Here is a 26,923-nt window from a genome sequence, read left to right as displayed (position 1 = left end):
AAAAAAAAGTCCTGCCTGTTGAGCAGCATGGGGCACCCATATGTTCTGACCGCATGTTGCTTTCCCTCCCCACAGCTCCACATGAGGATCCATGCGGCATATGGATCTACTAAGGACATCTCTGTGTACAGCTCCATCAGCCTCCCACCCACGCACATCTACATCGTTGGCCGACCCACCAAGAAGCTGCAGAGCCAGTGTCAGGTAGGAGCCAGCTTGTCTGAGCCCTGGACGTGCTGTCAAGGGCCTCCTGTGGGAGGGCAATGGGAATTTGGTCATCTTAAGACTGGTGACTGAGCTAGTGTTTGCCAAGAGGACAGGAACTGTTCCACATACCAGGACCCATCACATCTGTCTGAGTGGTTCTATGTCTTGTATGTCACCCCAGAGAACCTGACAGAGCAAACGCATTTGGCTGCCAGCGGCTATCAGGGAAATGTGTCCCATCCCTCTAACACCTGCCCTCATCCCTCTTGTCTCACAGTTCATCACAGAGGGGTACGCAGCTCACCTGGCCCAGCTGGAGTACAACCATCGCTCACGCCCGGCTAAGAACACCACACGCATGGCACTGCGGAAAGGCAGCTTTGGGCTGCCCAGCCAGACCGAGTTCCTGCGCAAGAGGAATCACTTGCTGCGGACCATCTCCTCCCAGCCTTCAGCCACCAGCGGCAGCGCTGGCCACCGCCCCGAGCGCACACAGAGCCAGTCTGACAGCGACAAGGAAAGGGACAGAGAACGCAGCCAAAGAAGCATGAGCATCGCCACGGGGTGCTGGGGCCGGAGCACAGCATCCCGGCTGGAGTCTGGCCTCTTGGGGCAGAAGTAGCCAGACCAGAGCCAGCGACTGTCGGCTGCAGCCACCGGAGGAGAAAACAAAAGGAAAGAGGGACGAGGCCGGTGTTACGGGCTGGAAGGGTAAATATGGTGCTACTCTAATAACATCATGGTATTCTGGGAAGAGATGGGAAGTTTCCCATGCAGAATGTGCAGGCCTTGCAGCGGGAGCGTCGGGTTTGTGCAGCATGAGCCCAAGGAACAGCTAGAAATTGGGGGGGAAAAGTTTCCAGGTCAAGATCGCGCTCTCTCCTGCCTCCTTCTTTTATCCAGGTTTAGTGACTGTAAATACGTGCCTCCTCGCCTTGTTAGCCATCGCTCCGATACGCGTGACCGAGTGCTGTCCTCAGAGCCACAGGAACAAGGGATGAGGCTGGGGGAACTTGTTCTTGGTTGTCCCAGGAGTCAGACTGAGGTGCTCTGCCGGTGCTGGCACGGGGTGGGTTTGGGGTTCGATAAGCGTGCTGCTTCCCCAGCACAGACAGCCCTAAGCGAGGGATTTATCATGGACCGTGCTAGGCAGAGCAACCGAGAGCTTTACGTGTACAAAGAGCTTCAAGTTGAGCCACTTTCTCAAGGAGTACGTGCAGTGGGAAAGCATAAAGATGTATTGATGCTGTTGGTAGAGGCAGAACGTCGGCAGATTCACGCCCGAAAAAGTGGGGTCGTTATTGTTATTACTGTTATTTTCTAAAGAGACCTTTTAGAAGCTGATGGAATTTAATGCGTTGACCTATTAAAAGAGGAATACAAGCTATTTTGTTTGAGCTGTTACAAACCTCAGACACTTAATTTGCTGTTAAAGTCTCCAAATATTCTCGCTATGTATTATTTCCAAAAGTAACCACCGTATCTTTGGAAACAGCTGAAGGCACTCAGCAGCTAGATTGCATTGCAGTTCTCATCCAAATGCAGGGTCTGACTCTCTCAACACCCACCTCTGAGACGTTTTCTTCTTCCCAGGTTCTCTCCAAGTTCAGTAGCAGCTTTCATGGGAACTAGACTCGCTTCTTTTACCTGTAATTACTGAACTGTAAAACCTCATTGTTTTTTGCACTGATGATTTTTAGGAAACCTGTTACCATCTCATGTAGCTACACCTAACTGTTTGTAGTGCATGACAATGAAATATTGCTAAGCCAGGGTGTGTGTGTGTGTATATATACATATATGCATATACATATGCACACACACATATATATATGTATATGTATATATTTAAAAAAAAAAAAATCTGTGCAGAAGTTTTTCCAGCAGTAAGGAGACTGTAAGGAAGTGTGCCAACAACGTCAGGCAACCTTAAGAAAAGGCCATATCTTAATTTTCCTGGTGTGTTTCTCAGTGGATGTGCCTGAGCTGATGGTTTGTGTGCTGCTGGTGCGAGCCAGGGCTGGGTGCGTGGCAGAGGGGAGCTGCCAGCATGCAGGGCGAAGCGCTCGCTGCTGGCTGGCACCCCCAGTGACACAGAGACGTGCGCGGTGCACGGTACAGGAACGGGAGCGCGTCGCTCTGCAGCAGCAGAGGAGAACAGTGCCTAGAGCGAGGGCTTGCCAAAAAGCCCCTTGGTCCTGTCGCTCCCCGGTCAGCCTGGCCCCAACAAAGGGCCCGGTTCCCTCCTTGCACACACCTTCCGGGGTGGAGGGGCATCCACCCCAGGGGGATCCGGGGTGCCCATTTACAGACTCCAGTTGGCCTCTTCACGTGGAGATTTTATAGTCCTACCGAGCTCCCTGACCATGTGTAACCCTGCTTTCCCCCACCACACCTTCCTGTCTTTATATCACTTTCTACTTATGAGGATCTTATTTATAACAAAGAATTTTTTAGACTGGCTGCTTCATTTTATTAACTGTTTCAATATGAAGTGCAGGACGGCCGCACTGAGATACACAGCACTGTGAACGCTGCTCTGCTAATTGGCTCTGGGCCACAGTAGGCAAATCTAACTCATCAGACATCCAAGGCAGATCTTGTATGTTCGTGGCGCTGGAGGGTCGAAGCGGAGGCAGAGGAGGGATAGTGCTGAGCTGCCAACAGCATCCGAGCCTGTGGAGCGCTCAAACCCGACTGCCCGCCTGCTGCCCAGTGCATCTCCCACATCTTGCAGCCTGACTGCAAAATGTTTAACCACTTCTCTTTGATAATTGTTCAATTACAGAATGTATCTGATGACTTTTGTTACCGAAAACTGACTTCCCTTTCTGCCGACTCAGCTTAGCTCTCTGAATGTACGTCCAGAGCTTACTGGGTTTAAAAACAATGTGAATTGTCCCAGCTTTTCGCTAGTCGAATGTTGTATCAAACAGATGCCATCTGAGTAGGAAGCCAAGCCACAATCCATCCTGTGAAGTCACCAAACCACATCACAAAATAATTTCTGCAAATTTGGATATGGCCTTTGCAAAATTCAGCTTTCCTCCAAATCCACAACCAAGGCATGATCTGTACATTTTCCAATGCTGACAAGATGTTCACATTTTCTTATGTGTAGATAGTGTAAAACAGAGGCGAATGTAAATGTTCAACATAAAAAGTGGATATATAAAATTGAAAGTTATTTATTTATGTAGAGGAAAAAAAATGTCTGGAGGGACTGGAACCTTCAGGGTTTATTAATATTTAAAAATGTAGCTTTTTGTTTCAGGCATTATGTACAAAGCAATTATTTTATGGACCAAGTTTAATGTAACTGTCAATGAATGCAGAAGTGCAATATTATACTCACCTCTACATCACTTCATGTTTTAAACAGCTACTAACCAGTTAGACTGACAATCATAGCACCTCCGTCCTCATCCTTTGTTGAGCTTCTTGAAACTTGCCTGGGTCCTTTCCCTGGCCCCCCATCTGTTGCCGTTGTACAGATCCAACACGGAGAAGCAATTGTAGAGCAGGACCTTTATTGCTGCAATAATACCAGATGAGGTGGGTGTAGTTACCAGGAAATATGCCAATAAGTTTTTCTCCACCGATTCAGTCCATCATAGTCTACATCAATCTATCCTCAGCCGCCCCCATCTGGCACTCATCTCTCTGAAGCAAAGATCAACGTGCTACTCACTCAAAGAACAATAGCAATAGTTTAACTCTGTGTTTATAACCTGTTTGTTCCGAGCTGTTTTGGAGAGCAATGCATGTGACCTGATGCCTTTCCACGTGTATGGAAGAGGATCCGTCTGGATGCAGTGAGGGAAAGATGAATGTATATTCCATCCTTACTAAAGGGGCACTGTCAGGTTACAGACCTAATTTATCTTTGTTACAAATAACTTGTTGCTTCGAAACGAAAGAATACGAAGTTTCTTGTACTCCTCCCTATCACAGTTGTCTGGGCAGCCATCGGCGTGACCGGCGACAGTTGCGCTGCTTCTGCTGCAGCCCACGTCCTGTTCTCGCACACTAGCACAATGCAGCCCGCGCTGCACAGGCTGCCTCAGTCTTTTTTGGTTTTTTTTTGTTTCCATGGGAATCAAACTCTGCTGTGGAGCTCAGATTTTTTATAAAAAGCAGCTTTTTGTATTACTGCACTATTGGGCCAGACTTTCTACCTGACGCTGTCCCTTTAAAGTCTTTTAAAAATAAAAAGAGGAGCCCATGTATTCCCTCCGAGTTGTTTTCCTGGGTTTGCTAGATCACTCAGTCAGATGAGGCGAAATTCTAATACCAAAAACGTTTACAGTGTCCGACGCGCGAGCCGAGAGCAGTAACTAGCCAAAGGGTTACTAACAAACTCCCGCTCCGCCCAGCAGCCGCCGTGCTTGCTGTAGCAGCCCCTTCTTCAGGTATCGCCACCGTTTGCTGCATTTCCTATTAGTTCTAGAAGCCTTACGGTCCCCTCCCTGTCCTCAGCACCCTCTGCCTGTTGATACCCTCAACTGTCAATTTTATATTCCAACGATGTTAGTTATATTTTATTTATAAAAAATTGCTTTAGGGGTAACAGACGTGTGTGTGGGGAACCACCGGAGGGCATGCCCAAGGGCGCCGGCAGCCGCGCTGGGTACGCCCCTGTGTGTACAGTACCGTGCTGATGACTCGCTTGTGTGTGACAAACCTTCTGTACAACTTCCTTCTCCTCCTTGCTGTTAGTGCATCGTTCCAATGCCTGGGTGTGCTTTGTGTACAGTATCATTGTGAGTTACACAGATTAAAGAAATGGGAAGGCTCTTCTCTGTCTGCTTTTTTTTTTTTTGAAGACTAGAAACAGACAAGTTGCAAAACGCAAGATGTGAGCAGGTGCCAGTTTAATGGGGTTACAGCAATGAACAGAATGTGGAAACCCTCTGTGCAGATCAGTCCTGCAGAACCCATTTGTCCTTTAATACATTTGTCCTTTCTTTTTTTTTTTTTTTTTTAACAGTTTCTAGATTTATGGACTTTGCAGTGGGGGAAAGGCGAGCTGTTTGCTTCACAGCGGCCGTGGGCACAGGCCCTGAGAAGCCCAGAGCCCTAATGCTGCCCGGGGCCTGCACTGTAGGGAAGGGACACAAGTCGCATGCAGGAACAGACAGCAAGGCAAAGCCACCCCTCTGCAAAGCATGCCTGCCCACTCCCCAGCATGGCGTGCCAGGTCAGTGGTCCCCCCAGCACCACCCGATGAGATGAAGCTGCCGAAAGGCTGAGTAAAGCCCCTGGGGCGCAGCGGAGGGTGGCACTCGAAGGCGCAGAGGAGAGCTGCAGCCTGAGCAGAGCCACGCAGCAGCACAGCTGCTCCTCTTTCAGTGGGGTGGGTGAGTGCAAAGGGCCCGCGAGCCTGCAGCACCAGGTAAGCATGGGGCATGCAGATCCAGCAAGGAAGGGGCCAAGAGCAGCCCCTGAAGAGAAGGAAGTGGCAGCCAGCTGCATATTTTGCAGCCCTAGCACATACCTTGTCTTGGCCGCCACGCTGGCTCCTGCCCACCAAAGCCCAGAGCTGAGGGGCAGCAGCACGTCTAGGTGCTCAGCACCAGCAAGCCTGTGCCCTGGGTGCTGCTGACCTCCTCCGGCCTCGAAAGGGGCATCGGGGCAAGTAGGTCTAAATGCGTTACAGCCACACTGGCTCAGGTCAGGAGAGGGAGGGGAGAAGCTGTTTACTGGGCGATGAACCGTTAAAGTCACTCTCCCTCCCAGTCAGTAACTTACAGAATGGCTGGAAACTGCCCCTGGGGAAGCATCTTGATGCGGTGCTGTCTGCATCGTCCAGAGAGAGGCTCGTGCCTGCGCTGGCACCAGCAGCAGGACAGGCTTCCGGCATGGCTGGCGCCTGCGCGCTCATGGCAGCATCCCCGTCCTCACCTGGAAGGCCAGCCCATCCCCCCGGGTGGCTTGCTGCAAAGGGAGAGACACGGGTGCTCACAGCATTGCCTGCCCAAGGATGAAGGACCACCAGCACCCATCCCCGGGGGCCCCTGTGGAGCTGCCAGGGCTCAGTTTGCCCCAGTAGAGTCAGTGGGGTCCCCAGGGATGTAAGACAACACCTCTGGGTGCAGCAGCTCTGCGGCTGCACCCACCCACCCACCGGCAGCTCGTTCTGTTGGCAAGTCCCCACTACCTTGTTAATCTCCTTGTGTCTCTCCTTGCTGACAATTTCTTCCAGTACTTCGCCATCTCCTTTAATAAGCCTGGAAGACAAGGACAGGCCCACAAGCCGTGAGGGCTACTGGCAAATTCCCACAAGCCATGCTGTTTCTCTGCCACAGAAGGCAATGACCCCCCCCCAGCCCCCACCCCAAGGGCTGCTGTTGTGCCCCAGCTCAGGCACGCAGCCACCAGCTCCCTCACAGCCGTACTTGCTGGGCTGATGCACCTCTAGGCAAGACCAGTAATGACCTATCTGTGAGGTTGCATTATGTGACCTTTTTTTGGCCTTATCAAGCTTAAATAGCACAGCAGGCTTTCCACTGCTCTTGTGGGATTAATGTCAGCACGCCACAGCAAGGACAGGTGTGGTCCCCTGAGAAATCCGCATCCCCCTGCATGGGCCAGCCAACCCTGCCCCAGGCTGTGTGCAGAGCCAGTCGTGCTTGCACACAGCGGGAGAAAACACTCAGAATAAAAGCATCTCCTGCCACCCCACCATCCACAGGCTTTGCTGTCAACAGCAGTGGCCCCAACCCCTGCAAAAAACCTCTTTCTTTTTTCACACAGAGTTCAGGTCTGGTCCTGGCTGCCCCAGGAAACTGCAAAGCCATTCAGAAACAGGAGCTGGTTTGGGCCTGAAAGGCAGCCAGACTGGGGAGCATCTTGCTGAGCAAATTCCAAGCAGTATCGGAGGCAGCTCACACCTCCAAACATGAACAGAAATTTAATTGTCTTCATTACGTGCCTTACAGGGAACTGACCTTTGTTCCACACCTCCCTGAGCCCCGCAGGCTGCCTTCTATTTTAAGACTGGGCTTGTCATACCCAATTCTCTTCAGCATGATGTTTTCTGCTTGCTGAGGAGACGCAGTTTATTAAAAACTGGGTCATTTCTATTTGGCAGCTAAACGAACTTTGGTTTGATTGTTGGCTGTAACCCTAAAGGGCACACACTGCCTCCTCACTTGCACCCAGGTGCTAAGCAGGGCTGAGTGCTTCAGGGCTGAAAGGCAAGTGCGTGAAGCACTGGGGTGAGGAGGTGTCAGTCACCCCTCTGGTTCCTGTTCTGTCCCAGGTTGCAGAGTCCCATTTAATGGATGAAACCAAACTCTTCACAGCACAAGGAACAAACCTTCTGCCGCCAGCAGCAGGGTGCTCTGGTGTCTGTCCCCCACAGCTCCTGGCTGGGACGCAGCCCAGTGCCCCCTGCATGGAGCCCCAGCACAATTCGATAATTTGGTGTCAAACATGTCAATTTCTGGGTAAGTTACACCAGGTCTGACGGGAGGGGATCTGCAAGGGATCGGCTCAGGCCTTTGCTCCTGAAGGGGACCTGGGTCCATGCATGGTACCGTAGTGCCATAGACGGGCATCCTCCAGGACTCCAACCCATACAACATGGATGGGGATGGACAACCTCCCTCCCTTTTCCCCAGGGATCATACCTTGTTCTCCCCGTTTCAGGATCCACGACTCTCCTTATGACACTCTGCCTTGCATCCCATTCTTCCTTTGTCATTGGCTTCATAGCCTGGATTCGGGATTTTTGTTCATCTGTCAAAACTGAAATGCATCAGTTAGTCAGAGCCATGCTCGTGGGGCCAGCTCCTGGCCAAGGGACATAGCACCATGCCTGACATGAACAGACACGCATGCCGCACCAGTTTCCCGGCAGTACTTGGGGTTCAGTGATGAACCACACAAAGCAAGGGCTGCTTCACGTCCCAAAGCCAGTACCAGCTTTGCCAGTGTGTTACTGCTGACTGCGTCCTTCCATTTGGCACCTTTGTTCCCTGCTCACATCTATGAACTACATCTAAACGCTTCACAAATGAATCTCTGAATGTGGCTTCTTATGTTTACTTGGTGTGGCTCAAAGCCAGTCACGGTACGTAGGAGGGAAGAGTGTCAGGAGCTCCTCTCTGTGCACAGCCCTGATTCCCTCAGACGCCTTGCTTGGGTCCCAGGAAGGGGGACATGCAAACATCTTTCCCCAGCGTGACACTTGTGTGCCCTGGCTTCAGCAGCAGGGAAACACTATTGTTACCTGGTCCAGAGTCCACCAGTGACTCCTTCTGCCACTGCTCCAGCGAGGGGCCGGGCACTGCTTCTCCCTTGGCTTTCTCCTCCTTAGTCCTTTCCTTTGACTTCTTTTTTGATTTCTTCTTCATTCTCTTCTTCTTCTTCTTGTTTTTGTCTTTTGGTTTTGCTCGCTTTTTTTTGCTATGTCGCTTCTTCTTTGTTTTGGAGTCACTGTCACTGGAGTCATCAGAAGAGGAGCTGGAGGAAGAGGAAGACAAGGAGGAGCTGGTGGATGAAGATGCTGTCTCAGAGGAAGAGGTACTTGTCTTCCTCTTCTTCTTATCCTTTCTTTCCTTCTTCTTTTCTGCAACACATAAGAAGAGGCTGAGTCGAGCAGATCTGGCCCCAGGGCAGCAGGGATGCTGGTTACCCCCCTCCCAGCCTGGTTTCTTTCTTGCCTGAACAGCAAAGCCCCAAAATACCGGGGCAAAGACCCCTCTGTGCCAACACCTTTAACACATCACAGCGTGAAGTGCCACGCTGCTAGACCATCATGGAGAGGGGCCGTAGGGCTCCACACTTCTCAGAATGAGACCAAAATGGGCACAAAGTGCATGGCAAGGCGACAGACACCGATTTAGCTAAAAGCAGGGACCCCCTTCTCCCACCTGGGCCCCCTCTGTACACCCGCCCCAGGAAAATGTGGTGAAAGTGCGGGGTCGCAGGCCTTTCCCCTACCTTCCCTAGCTGCTGCTGAGCTCGACTTGTGTCTGTGAGACCCAGAGGTCCGCTTCCTTGGAGGAGACCTGCTGCCCTGGTGTGAGTCCTTGCTGCTTTTCCTCCTTTTCTTCTCCTTCCTCTCCTGTCTGCTCCGAGACTTGCTTTTGCTCCTGCTTCGCGATCGCTTCCGAGACTGGCTGTGGGCCATCATGCATCAGCCCCTGGAGGAAATGGGTTACATCAGTGCCATGGGGGAGACCACCCTCACTCAGCGGCAACGTGTCCGGCAGCCCCAAAACCCTTAGATCCAAACCTGAACCAACCAGCCCTGGAAGACTTGCTCCCATTAAACTCTCTCTCTGCTCATGACTGCTCTTGCTGAGCTCCCAACATGCAGGGATAGGTCGGGGTTACCCATCGCACAGCCGTGGCCAAAATGAATTTCACCAACCCACAAAACGGAGCCCTCAGTGGAGAGCCGGGGCTGTGCAGGCACAGCACTGCCCTCCCTGGGCAGCCTTCGCCCGCCTCGAGACAACCATCCCCAAGCAGGTTCGGTGTGAAACCTCCGCCAGGCCTTCCCCGCACTTCTCGCGTTTGTCCCTAGATGTGATGAGTAAGAGCGAATCGGATTGATCCCCACAAAGGTCAGGGTTTGCAGGCAATGCTGTGCCCCAGGACAACCCCCGGCAGCTATGGGCCGTGACTGCCGCATGGAGCTGGGAGCCATCGGGAGGACGCTGCACCCGCAGGCAGATGCCGGCAAGGTATGATCAATCCTGCGGCAACAGTCAGCAGAACGAAACATCCTCCCCAAGCTGAACACGGAGTCAATCACCCCATTATTTAAAATGCCAAGAGCAAGCGCGAACCAAGGGGAGGAATGAATTTTTAATATTGCAATTTGCTTTTAGAAAACAGATTATGCATTGAGCTGGCATCCCCGTCCATCAGCCCAACCAGCTGCCAACAGCCAGAGGCCAGGGACGGCATGATATATGCTCTCATTAATTTAAAAAACAAACTGGCACTGTCGGCAGAGCAGTATCTGGGAAATGCTTTCTCACAGCCACCTTCCAACTACTGCACTTAATTGCATGTTTACCACCCTGGCATTCCCAAGGGGCAATTTGCTCCCAAGTGAATCAGACCTTTGGTTGATTTCCAAACAGAAATTTCAATCAGAAAAAAAAACCCAAAACACAAACCCAAAACGATTAAGGACACTCAGGGAAGTTTCTGAGGATGAGTCCTTCATCGACATGCATCCAGCAGCCGTCCCTCGCACCAGGGCCTTGCTAGTGGGACGGCATTTGGGTCTCAGGTCTGCTCCACCCATGGACGTGGTGTCAGGGTCAACAGATGCAGAGCTGGGTGCGGACAGGAGCATCCCGCAGAGTCCGGGGCAACGCCGCGGGAAGGGGACGAGCCCTGAATCCATCGCCGCAAGCATCCCAGGCTGGTTGAGGCCCAAAGCTGGGCTCTCGCCTCCACCTCGCCACCAGGTTCGTGGCCACAGCGGGGTGACTCCTGCCCACCCAGTTTCGCCCGGGCCCGGGCCTCGGCGGGGAGCCCGGCCGCTGCTGCTGGGGGGGCGGCCCCTTCCGAGCTTAACACCAGGCGCGCTGGCCCTTTAAGAGCTCAGTACTAGGTGCGCTGGCCCTTTAAGAGACCGGCGTAAAGCTCGTCCCCTCTAAGAGCGCGGCCCCGCGTGTCCGGCTCTTTAACAGACCCCCCCCCGCCATCGGGTGCCACCGCAGCGCGCATGCCTGTGCGCTCCCCCCCCCCCGTCTCCTCAGCCGGCCCGGCCCCGCCGCAGGTAAGAGGAGGGAGGAAGGAAGGGAGGGAGAGGAGGGAGGAAGGAAGGGAGGGAGGGGAGGGACTCACCGCGGCCGGGCCGGGCCGGGCCCCGCACCGCCCCGCCGGCACCGAGCGGGGGACCCGCCGCCGGGTCCGCGCTGACCTGCCCCGCCCACTTCCGGCCGCTGTCCGCGGGGTCCGGCCAGCAGCTGGGCCGCGCTCTTTGGTTCCGGGGTCCGCCGGGCCTGCCCTGCCCTGCCCCGCCCCGCTCCGCTCCGCCCCAGTCTCGCCTTTTAGCTTAACTTTTGGGCCCTAATTCGGGCGCAGTTAGGAAGCGCTAACGTTTTCTGGTGACGGAAATGAAGACTTCACGACTGAGTTTCTTGAGACCAGCCCTTTGGCTCCGCGCACAAATACAACAGCCCGTTTCCTTCCCGAGATGCAATTTTAATGGGTTTTGCTAATGAAAAGCTAATTGGCGCTGTGTGCTAATGGCATCCCCAGCCAAAAATACACAAGATCTGCTAGGAAGGCTTAAATCAGCACCCTTTGTGCGAGCCATACTGCCTCACGTTCAGCCTTTCACAATTATGCAAAGTTCACACGGTGTAATTATTGCAGTTCAACAAATGAATCAAAAAGCCCCTTATAAATGCAGTTACCTATGTGTGATTCAAATACATACAATTAATCTTCCACAGAGCCAAACGCAGCCACCAAATCAAAAGATATCTGGCTGCTTTAATTGGTTTTGTAGATGGGAGAGTTCGTGGTTTCAGCCAGCCGGCAGTAAGATGGGGAAAGCACTCAACCCTCCTAACACGCCAGCTGCCAGAGGATCTTGACAACAAATTCAGAAGCCCCAGGCCTGCCTGCTGCACCCAGGTTGAGATGGTTATTTTATATTTTCACTTGTTCATGTAACTAAAGGAAGGGAGTTAAAGGTATGCTCTTGCCTTCCTCTGGAAAGTTTTGCTATGTTGCAGGTGGCTCCCAGCGCTTTGTCGCTAAAGCCCGTTTCTGTTTGCTTAATAAGGTTCACAGAATCTTTGAAAGGGAAATTTCTGCTCAGGAGAGCTCATGGAGGCCTTGAGAGATCCTGTCAGCTTACCCTGTGGGACCAGCTCTCCCTGTACTGCTCCTGATGGATTTTTCTGAGCCTGGGTTAGCTAAACCTCCGGTGATGATAATTCCATGTCATTCCCAGCAGTCTGTGGTGAATCACCTGTATCTCACTTTTGAGCAGATCCTTCACTGTCACCCAGCAACAAAAAGCTCTTCCCCTGGAAGAGGACAGGAGTCCCTGTGAATAGGAGAGCAGTGATAAGTGCAGGGCTTTACTGTACCATTCTTGTGCATTTACAGCAGGACCTGTGATGCTGCTGTTGGCACAAAGGTCTTCACAAAGGCCAAGCAGCTTTGGGTGTTTTCCCCGTACACCTGAAAATATTTACAGAGCCTTTGCAGTGTATCAAAATGTTAAGGCTTTCTACGGCTTCCAAGCAGTCCTCCTGCTCTCCAGCCCGAGTGTGAGCCCTGGCAAGCTGAGTACCGGCTCCTCCAGCTGTCCAAGCAGCTGGCTTCCCTAACCCCCACAGGATTGGTTTTACATCACTTTCCAAGATGTTAGCTACTTCTTACGTGACTCGTGCATCCATCAAAGAGTCTGTTAGTGCAGTCTGAGAGGTCAGAAAGGAACTTTAGGCAACTTGGTCTGGAGAAATCAGGCTCTACTGTCTGCTACCACAAGGAACAGAGATTCACAGTCTCAGGCACATCGTCGTCAAGGGTTTCTGTGAACCCATCTCCAAAGCCCTCTGCTTCCACCAGCTCAGGTTTCTTGTTGCACATGGGGCAGAGCTGGTTGCGGATGGCAGATGATCTCATCCAAATAATGAGGTTCCAGCGTTCCCCAGAGGCAATGGGAAGCGCCCCGTGGATCTGCCCTCCTCGGTGTAACAGTCCCTGGGCAACCACATGTTCGATCTCTATGTACTTTGGCACAGGGGTAGGTTCCTGGAACAAAGGGAGGCGGATACAGCATTATACCAGAAAGTCCCTAGCAGAACAATGCCCAAACAGTTGAAACTTTTACTTGTCACCTCTTCACCCACAGCACCCAGTGAACAACATGGAGAGAACTCACTGCACCTCTGAAATGCAGCCACTTCAGTGGTGGCCTGGCAGCAGTTTAGTACAATGGTTTTCCAGTAAGACATTCCCAGTGCCAGGTGCAGAGAGAATTTAAAGACAGAGTTTCAATCAAAAAAACTGTTTCACCAGTGTATGGGAGCTTTTACCCCTCCAGTCCCCTGGAAATAGGGGCTACAGATTTAGTTTTAAGTCTCATCTGAAATAAATTCTCCCTCCCTCCCTCTCTCTCTCTCACAGTTGGGGAAAGATGGGCTGGCTTGTTTCACTCCAGTTTCTACTACGATAGCTGTCTCTGTTCTCTCTTTGAATTAACTGCAATTGGCTTGAATATTGGTAACATGCTTGTAGCAGAAAAGGCTCCTGTATAACCAAGACATTTTAAAAAGGGGGGAAGGGACAGAGCAGGTTTGACTGTCAGAAGTGAATAATTGTTTTTTAGAACACAGTTAATGCCTTGAAACTGGGGGGTGAGGGGTTAGTGGGGAAGAGAATCGGGGTCCAGATTAGGAATATGCTCAGTACCTGGCTGAAATCCCCAAAGTACAAGTTGCCTTCTGTGAAGTCCTTTCCCAGTGAAACGTTTAAGGTGACTTCTGCATTGTCATAGTGAGAGCTCAAATCCAGATCTTCGTGGAGCGAGTACTTGACCACAAATGCTTTATGGCTGTCCAGGCAAGCACCTCCCAAATCAGGATAAAGCAGTGCCGTTATGGGCTGCAGGTATTTTTCACGCAGGGCTGTGATGAAAGTTTCATCCATCCCAAGCTCATTTAGCAAAACCTGTCTCAAAGAGAGGAGATGGGAACAGCTGATCAACTACATCTGCTGCTTCATCAAGAGCTGCTACAGAGCTGTCATGTTCTATTCCAACCCCACTGCTTGCTCAGATAAAGAACTTTGGAGCAAAGGCTCCAGCTACAGGCAAAAGAAGGAGCACCAAAGTGGAAAGTGATGGGGAAAAGACAGAGTAAGATCAAAAGTTGATTGTTCTTTAAAAACTGACTCCTTGATTTAAATGTTTATTGCTTAAATACAAGGTGCTCTTTGCTCTGAGATACCAACTCCCATCTCCTTTCCCTGCATTCCCGTCCTTTTGTCTGTGTAACACACACTGCCTCAACCGTTTCACTTCAAGGGGCCTGTACTCAAACTGCACTGTGCTCAAATTACAGACATTTGGGAATGGAAAGGAGCATGAAGCAAGGAGGTAAACAGAGTCTGCTTGTGAACACTCCCCCTAAAGAAGCACAAGAGGTAGTGACTCCTACCCCATAGTTATTCATAGTGTTGGGCCTGCCTTTAGGCATATCCGACTGCTCAAAGTTCTCCAGCTCATCCACAAAGGCTTGGCAAAACTCCTCTGTGAACACTGGGAGTCGAAAGATCCTCTTATCTGTCAAGAGAAGGGAGATACTGTTTGCTGGGGAAAATAACAGGCGAGAGTGTTCTTGGCTGTCACGCTGTCTCGCTATACTGTGCTGGTGTCAGTGAGAATGCAGGACGTGCTTCACTTTGTGCTCAGGCTGCTCAAAGGGCTGGAACCATTCCCTGGGATCAGCTCTGGGATGTATTTGTTGTTTTTCACGTTGGCCCCTCGTTTCCAGGCTTCCCCATCTAGTTGGGAGATTGGGCACTGATTTAAATGCCTGCTGTAGGTGCCAAGGAAATGTTTTGAGAGAGTCTAGAGGGAGGGCGGTGTTATCAACAGCTTATCGCAGGCAGTCTGAATACAGCCTCCTGGAAGAACGAGACTCGAGGTCATTTAGGAGATGCGGGATTCACTCATCCAGTGCCAACATTCTGGGAAGACCAGGCCTTCTGAGCTGCCTTTCAGGGTAGAGCCCTCAAGGTCTGTGTAAGTGGAGCTCAGTATCAAGGATACAGAAGCTGAGATAAAGACAGCATGAAAAGGCTGTGTGTGGAAATCATGCCTTGGACAAATCCAGGAGCCCTGCACATACACAACATTTGTGTCTTTCTTTTTGTCTCGAGAAAAGGAGGCAACTTTGCAGCTTCCCCTCTACATTTTGTCACCATTTCTGGTAGGGAGAGAGCTTCACAGATGCCTCCAGGGAAGCTTAAAACCCAGATCTCTTTAAAAGACTGAAATCTAGACTGAAACTATTTCAGCTCAGACTAACCAACAGGGATTGTCTGAAATGGTAAAGCACCTGGGGAGGGAAAAACAAGCTCCCCGGGCTAACAGTGTTCTTTCAGCAGGCTCCCCCATGAGGTTGTGGTACAACCAAAACCCCAGCCCTGCTACAGCTAAAGCCTCTGATGAGACATCAGCAAACTGGGATTGGAAAAGCAGAAAACAGGATCTCATCCAGAGCATAACTGCTGCACAATACTGCCTCTCCAGAGATTCTCGTCAAGCAGAAAATAACATCCTGTTTGTCTCAGCTGTGTACCAAATCTGAGCTATTAAAGACAGGGCTTGAAAACAGCTGTCATCACTGAAGTTGCAGTGTCACACAGGGAGATCTTTGTGGCTGATGTGTTGTTGTCTTTACCTGAGAAGGACTCGATGTAGCGCAGGAGGCCATGGAGATGAGCATCTGGTGACGTGCAGTATGACACGATTTCTAGAAAATCTGGGGCCAGGAATGAATCCTGGTGTCAAGGGAAGGATGATAAAAATACACAGAAACACAATTAGCCTGTGCAGTCTTTTATAGCCCAAGAAAGAAATGGAATTCCAGGCAGCCAGAGGAAAATATGTAGAGTCTAGGGAGCAAGGCTGATAGACACACTTGGGTTACTTCTGTGGCAGGAAACACAGAATGTTACTCGTGTTTTTCTTGGTGGTTTAGGTAAGTTGCTGCTTGCTCTGGTTCATGGGTTTTCAAGTATAACTGGCCAGATTTATCCTTAGCGTGATGGGAAAGAGCCTGGCTCACCTTATGGACTCCTAACAGGTAAGTGCAAAGTCCTTCCTAGTAGATTTAGCATCTTGTCATGGCCTTAGCGCAACAGAGTGGCTACGCTCTGCTTTAAGCGCTTCCCCACACAGATCACAACAGACAACAGCAGGACAGATAACAGCAGAACGGACAACAGCAGAACTTGTTGCTAAAGGATCACAGAGCAGTAAATCTGTGAGAACTTGTGTGTGCGTTACTGCTGATCTGTGGTAATTATCCAGCTGGGAAGTCTTGGGTCTGGCAAACATGAGGAAATCCAAAGCAGAGCAGCCCACAACAAGAAGGGCTACCCCCACATTTGCGGTGGGGTGTACACATGCAAGCAGCCTGCTGCTCCCCTTCAGACAATAGTCACTAGTACCTTGTCTGTGTGTTAAGCCCATAAATGCTGATTTCTGTGGGTGTTCGTTAGACCTCACCGACCCTGTTTGCAGCAATGATGCTTTAGGTCTAAATTACTAATGGTATTCTGAGTCCAGTACCAGGTGCTGGTGCAGCTTCAATATAGAATGACCCTTATCTGGCTATAAGCCAGGCAGAATCTTGCCTGGAGAATATGCTACACTGTGAAAGTTTTTAATTCAGTTTCAATATGCTACGCTTTGGTTTTAATTCAGTCCAGCTCTAGCACAGTGGGCAATCCCGAGAAGAGGGCTTCCTACTGCAAAAATAAACTGTTGGGCAATTCCTTGAGTGCAAAATAGATTCCAAACATACTGTCTACCTGCAGAATGTAAACTTCTGGGTGTTTTCGTTTGTAGCACTTTGAGATGATGGCTTTGCGTTCCACTGACTGATGAATTAACTGTTTTCTTCTCTGCACTTCTGCCTCAATCTACAAGTAAACAATAGAGCATATTCTTAGAAAATCAAAAGGGATAACTGAAACAATTTCAGGAATTTGCTCATTGTTTTAAACAAGTTATTTTTGTTCCAGGCACCTCTGGGAGACAGAATGTATGCCTTTGCTTTTCTGTAGTCAAGACAAGTCCAATAAATATCCGAAAACCCAAATACCCAAGAGGGATTTGAGATACATTCTTATTACGGATGGCTTAAAAAATAATAGAAGGCTTTCCATGGACATGTCAAGTGGAGCTGCAAGGCTTCAGCCCCGTCAGGCATTCTGACGCCTCATGAATCACTGGCCTATGCTTTAAGAGTCTGGCTTATGTTCTGACAATATAAGCATTGTCCAAAATAAAGACATTTGCTGGGAGGGAGACAAGACTTGTCATGAAGGGATTACTGCTAAGTGTTGTGGGGACAGGCTAGTCTGTCATTTCAGAGAAAACAGCTGTAGTAGCAGCTGATTCAGGCAGCTCTTTCTATTTAATAACCCCCCATGAGATTAGTTTATAACACTCCCCAGCAAAAAAGGAAGGAGGGTGTGACCAGCCCCCCCTGCTCCCAACCCCTGGTAATGTGGTTAGCATAACGCCATTTTATAAGGCAAGCAGCCATTCTCTGCGACCAAACAGGTCACGTATTCATTCCCTTTCTCTCATTATCAGGCCCTGAAGGTCCTGTGAACCAAGCAGACGAAACAAATGGATTTCTTCTTCCCCTCCCTACCAGCCTCAAGGTTCCTGGGCGCCTTGCCGGCCTTGAAGGTCCCAGGCACCTGGCCAGCCAGGTGGTGTTGATGATACCATTGCAGAACAGGAAAGCGTAACAGCACCCAGAGCACTGTCTATAAAATCAAGCAGTTACAAGTCCTAAGTGGACTTGGACTGGAACTGCTGCTGGACAGTGAGAGCTGTGACACCCCCCCCCCCAACATGGCCAGGGACACCTCTGTCGTCGTCTGCTTCCTCTGAAGGACTGAGTGATTCGTATTCTTTTATATGATTTTCGAGTCTACATTATGATGGTTGATACAGCAAACCATGTATTAAGATCTGACCCGATCTACAGAGGGTCCAGGTGATTAGAAAGTTAAGTTAGGATCTAGGTGATTAGAAATTATAAGTTAGCATAAATTCTGTGCTATGCTAATCATAATATCCTGTTAAGAAAATGAAGCTTTAATTGTAACTACGATTTAGTGCCATCATCGTTCTGCCAAGAATCCGTAAAAGAACCTGTCTGTCCCCTTTGTGTTGGATGAAACTGGAGCTGGTTGTGTGACAGATCTCTGTCCCTCGCCTGGAAAGAAACACAGATCTCTCCCTAAAGAGTGTACCGGGGGGCAGTTCGCGGGATAGCCTTCTGCGGCAGACCTCACGTAAGCTCTGTAGGACCCTTGGGTGATCCCATCTCAAGGCACCCTTTAAAAGTAACTGACAAAAGAAGGGACAAGGAAAGACAGCTGACTAAAACCACTTAGCAGCACAGAAAGCTGTGTTAATAACGTGTTGCAGTGTTTACTTCCCGGCTGTTACCAGTACAAACACATCACTGACAGCACCCAGCCCCGGATCAAGGCACTAGCAGGCCGTTTTCTCCCTTCGGCCTCTGCCCAGCACCGGGTTTGATCCGGACGAGGCACCGGGGAGCTGTCAGGGCCAGGGCTTGTGGCTTCAGCAAGTCCCCCCGGCCCCCGGGCCACGCCCCTGGGTGGAAATGCCACAGATGAAGTGTTGGGGGGGGAGGGGGGATCCCCTGAGGGGAGCCCGGGTGCGGTGTCCCCTCCCCGCTGCCGGGCAGGCCCCCCCCCGAGGCTGGGGGGGGGGGGGTGTCCCGGGTCCTCCCCCACCGTGAGGCTTTCGGTTGCCCCCCCTCAGGGAGCCGAAGCCCCCCCCCGCCCCGGCCCTCTCTGACAGGATTTACCGGCGAAGCCTCGCTCACCTCCCGCAACGCGGCTCTGAAATCCTCCTCGCCCCTGCAGCCCCGCTCCCGCAGCGCCTGCAACACACGCGGCCGGTCAGCCCCCCACCGCCCTCGGCCGCCGCCGCGATCGGGTGGGGGGGGTGCCCGCCGCCCCACCGTTACCCGTCCGTGGTCGCGGCGGAGCTGCCCCTCGTCCCGGTACCGGACGTGCAGCCCGTAGCGCCCTACGAAGATGTTGTCCGAGAAGAAGCAGGCGCAGGCCAGGAACGGGCGACCCGCGGACATGTTTCCCGCCGGCACCGGGCAGGGGCGGTGCCGGGAGCGGATCCCGTCGCCAAAAGGCTCCGCCGCACGGGAGGGAGCGCCGCTTCCGGCCGAGCCGGCGTGAGCGAGGGCGCGTCGGCAAATTCCCAACAGGGAGAAAAAGGAGAGGGGGCGAAACTTGCCCGTCCTCTCCAGTTTTATGCTTTTTTTTTTTTTTTTTTAAATTTCTGTGGCGTCACCGCGGCCGGGGCCTGCAGCGATGCCGCTGCCCCACAGCCCCCACCGCCCCAATCCTTGGTGGAACCCCGTGTCGGCTTCGCGGCTGACTCCGCGGTGACGCGGGCAAGGAACGCCCGGACCCCGCGCTGTCAACACAGGGGACGGGCGGCGCCGCGGGTGGGACGGCCGCTCCATTGGCATGGCGGGGGGGAGCGATGCTGAGGAGCGGGACCGGGGGGCCTGCTGCTGGGCGGCAACGGTCGCCGAAGGTTATTTGCAGACGTTCCCTAAGAGCCACCGCCACGCCCCTCCTCCTCCTCCTCGGGCCGCGCCCGCGCTTGGGCGCGCGGGCAGGGGACGCGCCCGGCGGTGACAACCCGGAACCGGGGTCGCCCGGCCCGGCCCGACCCGGCCTGGCCTGTCTCGTCTTGGTCCGTCCCGTTCCGTTCCGTCCCGTCCCGTCCCGTCCTGTCCTGTCTCGGCCTGTCCCGTCCCATGCTGGCCATGGACTCGGCGCTGCAGGTGGCCGAGGAAGAGGTGGTGGCGGCCGAGCCCTGCGGCCCCAGCAGCAAGTTCGAGGACATCTACCGGCTGCTGGCCGAGGGCTGCTTCCCACCCAGCTTCTGCTCCATCAAGAGGAAGAACCTCAAGCGTTACGCCCAGAAATTCGTCGTCGACGGTGAGGGGCCCCGGTGGTACTGCGGAACAGCCCGGACGGGGCCTGCCAAGGCGGGGAGGGGGGGGAAGCACAGCGGCCGCGCCTGCCTCACCCTGAGGAGAGCGAGGCCGAGGGGATGAAGGGCCCGAGCGGGCGGGAAGGGCCCAGGGACGCTGCAGAGGTGTGTAGGGACAGCCACCCGCCGGCAGGAAGGCAAAGGCTCGCCTGTCCCCACACACCTGAGGACAGACGGACTTGCCATGGCATGGTGAGGGTGTGTGGCTTCTTGGCCCTCGGCAGAGAGGGAGCCGTGGGATGCACCGTTGCTGGTACCCGCTGCCTCTCTTACACTGTCTCTCTGCCTTGGCATCGCTTTTGGGGAGCAGAGGGGGGATTGCGGGATCCTGGGGTAGCACTGGTGCACCACAGGGTAGGCCATAGCTGGCCTGTGGAGACCAGTGCGGCTTTATCATAGAAGAGGATTTTGCTCAGTCTTGGGTGCAGAAAAGAGGTCCCTGGGCTTATCTGGGGGTGATTCCAGTTTGGCAGCTTCTCCAGAGGCGTTACAGAAGCTCCCAAGGCAACAGTGCCAGTTTGTTGTGTCTTGCCTGTTTTTCCTGCTATAGAAAGTTACCCTTTCACTGGGACTGAGGAGCTGAAATGGCTGTGAGAGCGTGTTGTTTTAGATAAACTTCTTGCATCTGCAGGCGGCTGTCTCTACTATGTGGGACCCAAGAAGGAGGAAAAGCGTGAGGTGATTGTGGATCCTGAAAGGAGGCGGCAAGTCTTTCTGGAAAGCCATTTCACTGAAATCGGGAACCATCTGGGCCAGAAAAAGACCGTGCACCGGATTCAGAGCCGGTACTACTGGCTGGGGATTGTGAAGGATGTTGTGGACTGGGTAAGTTGAGAGCATTGACCATGTCAATGACACCGGTATTTCCCAGGACATTCAGGCAGCAGTCCCAAGTGAGCAGCTAGAAGAGCCCTGATGCAGGGATGATGTCGCTTCTAGTGCCTGTTGCTTTGAAGCCACACACTAAGTAACTCTGCAGGTGAAACTGTTGGAACGTCCCGAGACAGCTGGATAGATTGGATGTCTTTCCCCCGAGCGTCAGGAAACCTGCGCAGGTAGGCCTCCTCGTGCAGGGTAGTTTTGGCCAGCATGGGAATGTGGGATTGTTTCAGACGAGTGTTGCTGAGTCTAGCTTTGAGCAGTCTGGATTCCTACCAGACCTGCCCAGTTCCCTGAACTACTGTAACAGGAGGAGCTCAGTGTTTCCGCCGGCTCTCCTCAGCTGCTTTGGCTCACCCATTTTATTGCTGAAAGTTCCCTGCAGCAGGACTCTGCAACAGCGTGGTTTGAAGAAGTATGGTTGCGTTGCATGGTCCGAGCAGCCCGTGCTCCTCCAGCATCCTAGGGCTGATGATTTTTCTAGCTGGCAGAAGTTTAAAATACAATAAATATTTGCCTAAAAACAGGGTGAGAAATGTCTTAGCTATAGGCCACATTGAGAAAATTGGTTATTCTGTGGGAGAAAGCTGTCAGGTAAGTTTTGTGAAAGGTGAGCTGTGTCAGCCTGTTGCGTTTTGTCCTCTTTTTCTTGCGCCTCACTATTTTTATTGTGTAGAAGGAAGCTGCTCAGACATGCTGTCCGTCTCATCCCTTCATAACCTGTCCAGTCTGAATCTGACAGAATTTGTCATCAAGTTTTAAAGTCTGATATGTCTTTTCCCTTTCCAGATCAAAATGTGTGAAACATGCCAGAATGCAGAGCACAACAAGAATGTATCGCGGAAAGCAAGGCCTGTCAAAGTGGAATCACCCTGGGAAGTGCTGGGATTAGACATTCATGGTGAGTGTTGGCAGCTGACAGGCTTTTCAAGGCTTCCATGCCAGCCATCAGGAAACGTGGCAGACTTACTGCGCTGCCTGCGTCTGTGTGAGGACGTGCCAAGGAGGCCACAGCAGCCTACCAAGGTGCAACCTGATCCATGTGGCTGGCTCGGCTCCCTCTCCACACACAATGGGAGTTGTGGGCGTGCGTTACTTCCCAGAATTGAGACTGTGATGGGTGTATTTTTGCTGACAAAGCTCACAGAAATATACTGGCCGAATGACATTGCAGGAGAGAGTCGTCGTCGTTTTCACAGTGATTGTTTTGTTGGGCTGGGTTTTTAGCTTTCCTCATTTGGGTGATATTACAGCATCACATTGATTTTTCTTGATGCTTGTTTATGCAGGACCTTTTCCTGAGACGAGCCAGAGCAATACACATGTCCTCCTTGTGACCGACTACTTCACTAAGTGGGTTGAGGCTGCTTCTCTGCAGAAGAAAGATCCCTTATCAGTGGCTAAAGCCCTAGCTGTAATTTTTTACAGGTGGGCTTCTCTGTTGTTGGTTACATTACACCTCTGCAGTGAGATGGGGCGTGCTAGGATGTGTGTTGCAAAAATACTCAATGTCCACAAGATAGTTCCGCATGAGAGCAGGAACTCTCCCTTCTACAGGAGAGACCATGCAGTGCCTCTCAGTTGCTCTTTACAAAGTACTTGGAAAGAGCCCATTATCCTCTTGTTATCGGGGCAAGGGAGAAAGAGGCAGAAGTGGTTCTCTGAATAGCCCCAAGGCCAAGAGAGCTGGCACCCCACTTCTCTGCAGAAGTTTTAAAACCATTCCCTGGTCCCTCCTGGAAAGTGTTTATTTTGCACTCACATGGTACTTGTCACCACGTGACACTGTCCTTGTGCAAAATGCCTGCGGCCAGTAGAGATTTGCATTCAGAGCAAGAAACTGCTTGTTTCTGCTGCTACCTTATCATTCAAAAGCAAACAGGCTTGGCTGTTTTGGAACAGATGGAGCCAGCAGACCTCTCTCTGCTCTTGGGGAGGTGAGGCCATGCCAGCCTCTTTAGCACCAGCTCCAGTGGAGGGTTTCTGTCCCTTTTGTATCCTGTTATCACTCATGAAGATTGAACTCCTCTGGCTCTGCCCTGCAGCTGATGGAGTAAAACCAGTTGTGTGTCCTCTTCCTGTTCAGGTTTGGAGCGTCCAAGAACATTTATGCCAGTCAGAGTTGGGACTTCTGTGAGGAGGTAGGTCAGGTGCTGGGTGGTTCAGGGAAAAGCAACATGCCCTTCAGCTGTTTTTTTGGGCAGCAGGTCCCAAAGGCAGAGTTGCAGTGTGACATGTAGCGGGGGCAAGGAGCTGATGCTGCCTTCTCCCTGCCCCAGCCCTGTTGCAAGTGGTAAATGATTTGCCAGTGCTTTCACCCTGTCAGGGATTTAAGGTTGTTGTTCTGTGGTACAAGTCCTCCAGCCACACTGCAGGCTCTCTGCTCAGAAGGAAAGGTCCTGTGCGATTATGTCCATGAGATTCCTGCCCTACCCTGGGATTAACCCAGCTTCCCAGTGCTGTGGAAAGCCTCAGGCACAGGAACAGTCGTTGCAAAACATTTTCTTGGGCTCTAACTTTTCTGGGGAGCTTTTTCTGCTGAGCAGCATCTCCTGGCATGGGGACAGTGCTGTCTCGTGCCATGGAGGCTGCTAGCTGCTGGGGTGCAAACCTGCCTTGTTCTCCCGTGGGCATGACCCCCGCTTTTGCAGGTCAGCCGGCATTTATGTGAGCGCTGGAACATCTCACAGATCCTCACCCCTGCAGACCCCGCAGACTGCGCAGGCCTGGACGACCGCAGTGCCGAGGTGCTCAAATCTTCCATCTGCAATGTGGTGAACGAGAAGCCCAGTGAATGGGATGCCCATCTCGACCCCGTGCTCTTCGATTTCCGCACCTCAGTCAACTCTGTCACGAAGTACACCCCCTTCTTCCTCATGTTCAACAGATACGTGTGCCTGTCATCTGAGGTAACTTCTCGACAAAGGATTGTCTTGTAGGAGGTTTGCCACTGGCGTGGTTACAGAGTAACACCCAAATATCTGTACCTTGCAGGTGGATTTTGTCAAGGACTCTAAAGAGCAGGGGGCTAGCTCTGGTAAGGCAGACAGCCTCCCACCATTCACAGCCACGGTTCAGGAGCAGCAGAACGCGGTGAAAGAAATTGTAAGTCTTGCGGTGCCTTGAAACCATTTTGCAGCTAAACCCCCACAGGGTCCCTTGCACCAGGCTGTGTAAGAGCTGCACAGAAGGGATTTGCCCATACAAGGATTGTGCTACAGCATGTGCCTGCTTGGGTGCTCAGAGAGAGCCCCTGGCCCTGTCTGTCCAGAAAAGCCATCTCACAGGAGTCCTTTGCCTGCGGGCTCTCTCCTGTCACCGAGCATAGCAGGTAGCTGATGGGCTTGAGTGTGGCAGGGAGGCTATGCATCCAGCTGGAAAGGAGTGAGGCAGAAGCTGGTGAAGCACTGCCTGAGACTCCACAGGCCGGGCCTGAGAGGAGAGGTGGCCGGTGGCACCTCGATACATGCCAAGGGCAGCAGGAGCAGGGCCTCTGAGCCGGCACCATTTGGTGCCACAGGGAAGCTGGTGGTGTTGCTGCTCAGAGCTGGGTGATGAAATATGAGGGACTGGCTTACCCCATCAAGGCTAATGAAAGCTGTGTCCCAGCCTGCCCAGTGCTCTGCCTTGTAATCTGCATCTCAAATCAGCCAAGGGAGTCTGTCCTTAGGCAGGGACAAAAAGCCTTTAGGGACATGCTGCGTAATTAAGAAGGTTAAAAGTAACCCTGCCCCAAAATGGGAGGAGAGAAACTGGGGAGGTTGGGGCTACCATGAAGACTAGTGGCCCAGTGGGCACAGAGCTGAGTTCAGGGAGCAAGGCCAGCATCCACTTGCTGACTGTCTCTGACGTGCTGGGTGACCTTGGGTAACTCATTTTGTCTCTGTTTCTTGGTTTCCTGACTTGAAAAATTACCTCGGTGTCCCCTGTAAAGTGCTTGGTGATCTGTGTGCCAAAAAATAATAGATGAGGCTTGAGTGCTTTGTTTGCTCAGTCATTTCTTACGCTTATTATGTGGACAGTGTTATGTGGTCCTCTCTGATCCCACCTGGACTGTGATTCTTCTTGCCAGGGAATAGCAGTAGTAAAACGGGACAGGAGGGAGGAGGCCTGGGAGCTGAACATGTGGGATCTATTCCCAGCTGATCTGTTTGGCAGCTCAGGCTCACTAGCTCGGCTCCCCTTTTGTGAAACAGAGATGCACACCGTGGCACAGGACAGCGAGAGCTCTGTCTGGGTAATGCCGAAGCATCCTGTCCTGTCCGTAAGGGCACTTCTGGTGTCTAGGTCACTGACACTCACCCACGGACAGACTGGGGTTGGGGCTGTAATTAACAGGAGGTGAGAAAAGCTTCTCTTGGCTCTGTGTTACTCCAGCCTAGATCCCCTTCTGCCCTCTACTGATGGAGAACTAATGGCTCCTCTGAGCACGGCCATGAAATCACAATTTCTTAATGTAAGGTCTCCTGCTAGTTTGGGGTTGGTGAGAATAAGGCTGGAAAGACCTTGCTTAGTCTCTCCCTTGCCTCCGGGTGCAACCAGCTGTGCTAGCGCTTGCCAGCACAGCCTCAGCTTGCCAAGCGGAGCTCTGCATGCTGCAGTGCCGACTCTTACTCACCGAGTTTGTGTGAGACAGAGTTGAGTTGATTTTTAAGCAGCGTCTCAAGGCCCAATGCAAGCAATCTGCTTTACAGGTGATTGCCAACATGACCACAGCCTACAAGCGGGAGCGGAAGAGTGTGAAAAGGAAAAGTCGGGGCCTGCCCTCTCTTGCTTTCAAAGTGGAAGACAATGTGTTCGGGAGCAATGCTGCCAGCTCCCTGAAGAAGCTGAAGAAGGGCCAGTTTGTGTCGTTTCAGATCGAGACAGTCCTGCCACCTGAGCAGAGTATGTCCGGCGTGAAGAAAACCAGTTAGCCTCTGGGGCTTTTTTGGGGGTCCGGTGGCACGAACTGTCCCTGAGGTTTGTGGCCTGGCTGCGTGTGAGTCCAGGGTGCAGATGTGCCTGCTCTGTCCTGGGGAGAAAGGAAGGGGAAGGTTCAGACAAGGATGTCTGTTCAGTCCCTTCCCAGTCCAGATTTGCCCTTGGACCATCCCTCTGACTGAGGGAAGTGGCACCATCCTCATTTACGCTTTGGCAGCGAGAGACTCGGTCTTGTCAAAAAGCTCCACCTTGACTATGGCTTGGAAATTGCCCCTTTGGGAGTAATCGCATCAAAGCCCGGGGAGTGATCTGGGTGCATGAGAAGAGAACCAGAAACTAGACCTGGCTTAGCCATGTTGCAGTATGTTTCCTACAGCTTAAAAAACATCTTCCCCACTGTCAGCCTGAACCGGGAGGAGTCACACCAGGTCTGACTGCATTCCTGGTGGACGTGGGAATGGCTTGAATTTTTTTTTTAGTTTTAAGCACTAAGCAGAAATAAAATCTACAATAGAACATGATATTTTTATTTTTGGTTATCCGAGCAGAGAAAAATGAATTTTTCCTTTGTAACGTTGCCATTCTGTTCTCTCCAGAAATGGAGTGAACTGCAGGAAGCCTGTAGTCTGTTCCTATGCTGGCGAGGCTTATAGGGGTGTTTTTAAGCCCAGTGCTCCAAAAATGCAGGGAAACTTTGGGATAATGATACTGACCAGCCCCTCTCTCACCTATATAGCCCAGCTGGATGCACAGATGCTGCCCAGGGAGGAGGCTGAGCACTAATATCCCTGCAGAGCTGGCATGGGGACTTGAAGGGGAAAAATAATTTATAAGCTGGATTTCTTGAAACTGGATCCCTCTCTGTGTTAGGGGTTAAACCCCTGTCGAGACCCTGTTTAGGGGTTAATTTAAAAAAATGATGTTGAGCCCTTGTCCTGGTTGTTTTTGAAGCCAACTCGTGTGTTGTATTTTCCCCCTCTGCTGCAGAAATTACATAAAACCAATAAAATAATATAAAAATTTAAAAAAAAAAATTTATTTTTGCAAAAAAAAACCCCAAAAACAACTTTCTAAGCTGGCGAGAACCCTGGGGCTGCCTTTGCTGGGTCGGGG

At 51.9% G+C, this 26,923-nt stretch overlaps 3 protein-coding genes across 19 annotated transcripts in view; 1 reads left to right on the top strand and 2 right to left on the bottom strand.

The window, feature by feature from the left end:
• The window catches only part of PITPNM2 (phosphatidylinositol transfer protein membrane associated 2), a 143,730-nt gene extending 138,726 nt beyond the window's left edge, over positions 1-5,004 (top strand). For all 11 annotated transcript variants that reach the window (XM_052795337.1, XM_052795338.1, XM_052795339.1 and 8 more), the window contains 2 exons: positions 76-204; positions 485-5,004. In XM_052795337.1, coding sequence (XP_052651297.1) covers positions 76-204; positions 485-829 — 474 coding nt within the window. In that variant the 3' untranslated portion in view covers positions 830-5,004. The remainder of the gene's footprint in view (positions 1-75; positions 205-484) is intronic.
• On the bottom strand, positions 3,429-11,130 carry ARL6IP4 (ADP ribosylation factor like GTPase 6 interacting protein 4). Of its 3 annotated transcripts, XR_008236449.1 has the most exons (7): positions 10,347-10,484; positions 9,157-9,359; positions 8,444-8,782; positions 7,842-7,959; positions 6,368-6,437; positions 5,959-6,144; positions 3,429-3,742 (listed from the first exon to the last, which is right to left on the bottom strand). XR_008236449.1 is itself a non-coding variant. In XM_052795355.1 (6 exons), the coding sequence occupies exons 2-6, from the start codon at positions 9,347-9,349 to the stop codon at positions 6,088-6,090; spliced, it is 777 nt and encodes a 258-aa protein (XP_052651315.1). In that variant the 5' UTR covers positions 9,350-9,359; positions 11,026-11,130; the 3' UTR covers positions 5,065-6,087. The 3 variants fall into 3 exon arrangements, 2 of the variants coding, with proteins under 2 accessions (XP_052651315.1, XP_052651314.1); XM_052795355.1 differs by lacking the exons at positions 3,429-3,742; positions 10,347-10,484 and adding an exon at positions 11,026-11,130 and having other exon boundaries at positions 5,065-6,144; XM_052795354.1 differs by lacking the exon at positions 3,429-3,742 and having other exon boundaries at positions 5,065-6,144.
• A 1,118-nt stretch (positions 11,131-12,248) lies between these two features.
• OGFOD2 (2-oxoglutarate and iron dependent oxygenase domain containing 2) lies at positions 12,249-19,156 on the bottom strand. 5 transcript variants are annotated; one of them, XM_052795348.1, is made up of 7 exons: positions 18,954-19,156; positions 18,810-18,866; positions 16,744-16,854; positions 15,609-15,708; positions 14,361-14,485; positions 13,615-13,872; positions 12,249-12,954 (listed from the first exon to the last, which is right to left on the bottom strand). In XM_052795348.1, the coding sequence occupies exons 1-7, from the start codon at positions 19,074-19,076 to the stop codon at positions 12,679-12,681; spliced, it is 1,050 nt and encodes a 349-aa protein (XP_052651308.1). In that variant the 5' UTR covers positions 19,077-19,156; the 3' UTR covers positions 12,249-12,678. The 5 variants fall into 5 exon arrangements, with proteins under 5 accessions (XP_052651308.1, XP_052651311.1, XP_052651312.1 ...); XM_052795351.1 differs by lacking the exon at positions 18,810-18,866; XM_052795352.1 differs by lacking the exon at positions 16,744-16,854 and having other exon boundaries at positions 18,954-19,152.
• Positions 19,157-26,923: the final 7,767 nt, after the last annotated feature.

Source organism: Harpia harpyja, chromosome 9 (assembly GCF_026419915.1).
Source record: "Harpia harpyja isolate bHarHar1 chromosome 9, bHarHar1 primary haplotype, whole genome shotgun sequence".
Lineage (NCBI taxonomy): Eukaryota > Metazoa > Chordata > Aves > Accipitriformes > Accipitridae > Harpia > Harpia harpyja.
This window is presented reverse-complemented; position numbering and strand designations above follow the sequence as displayed.

Bases quoted from the DNA above. Each gene is read 5' to 3' on its own strand.
- OGFOD2 (XM_052795348.1), bottom strand. From the start codon at position 19,076: ATGTCCGCGGGTCGCCCGTTCCTGGCCTGCGCCTGCTTCTTCTCGGAC. The intron at 14,486-15,608 runs GTAAAGACAACA...TTCTCTTGACAG, and splicing joins CTACATCGAGTCCTTCTCAG to ATAAGAGGATCTTTCGACTC. The intron at 12,955-13,614 runs GTACTGAGCATA...CCTTTGTTCCAG, and splicing joins ACTTTGGGGATTTCAGCCAG to GAACCTACCCCTGTGCCAAA.
- ARL6IP4 (XM_052795355.1), bottom strand. From the start codon at position 9,349: ATGATGGCCCACAGCCAGTCTCGGAAGCGATCGCGAAGCAGGAGCAAA. The intron at 8,783-9,156 runs GTAGGGGAAAGG...TATGTGTTGCAG, and splicing joins CTCAGCAGCAGCTAGGGAAG to AAAAGAAGAAGGAAAGAAAG. The intron at 6,145-6,367 runs GTAGTGGGGACT...CTCCCTTTGCAG, and splicing joins GACACAAGGAGATTAACAAG to CAAGCCACCCGGGGGGATGG.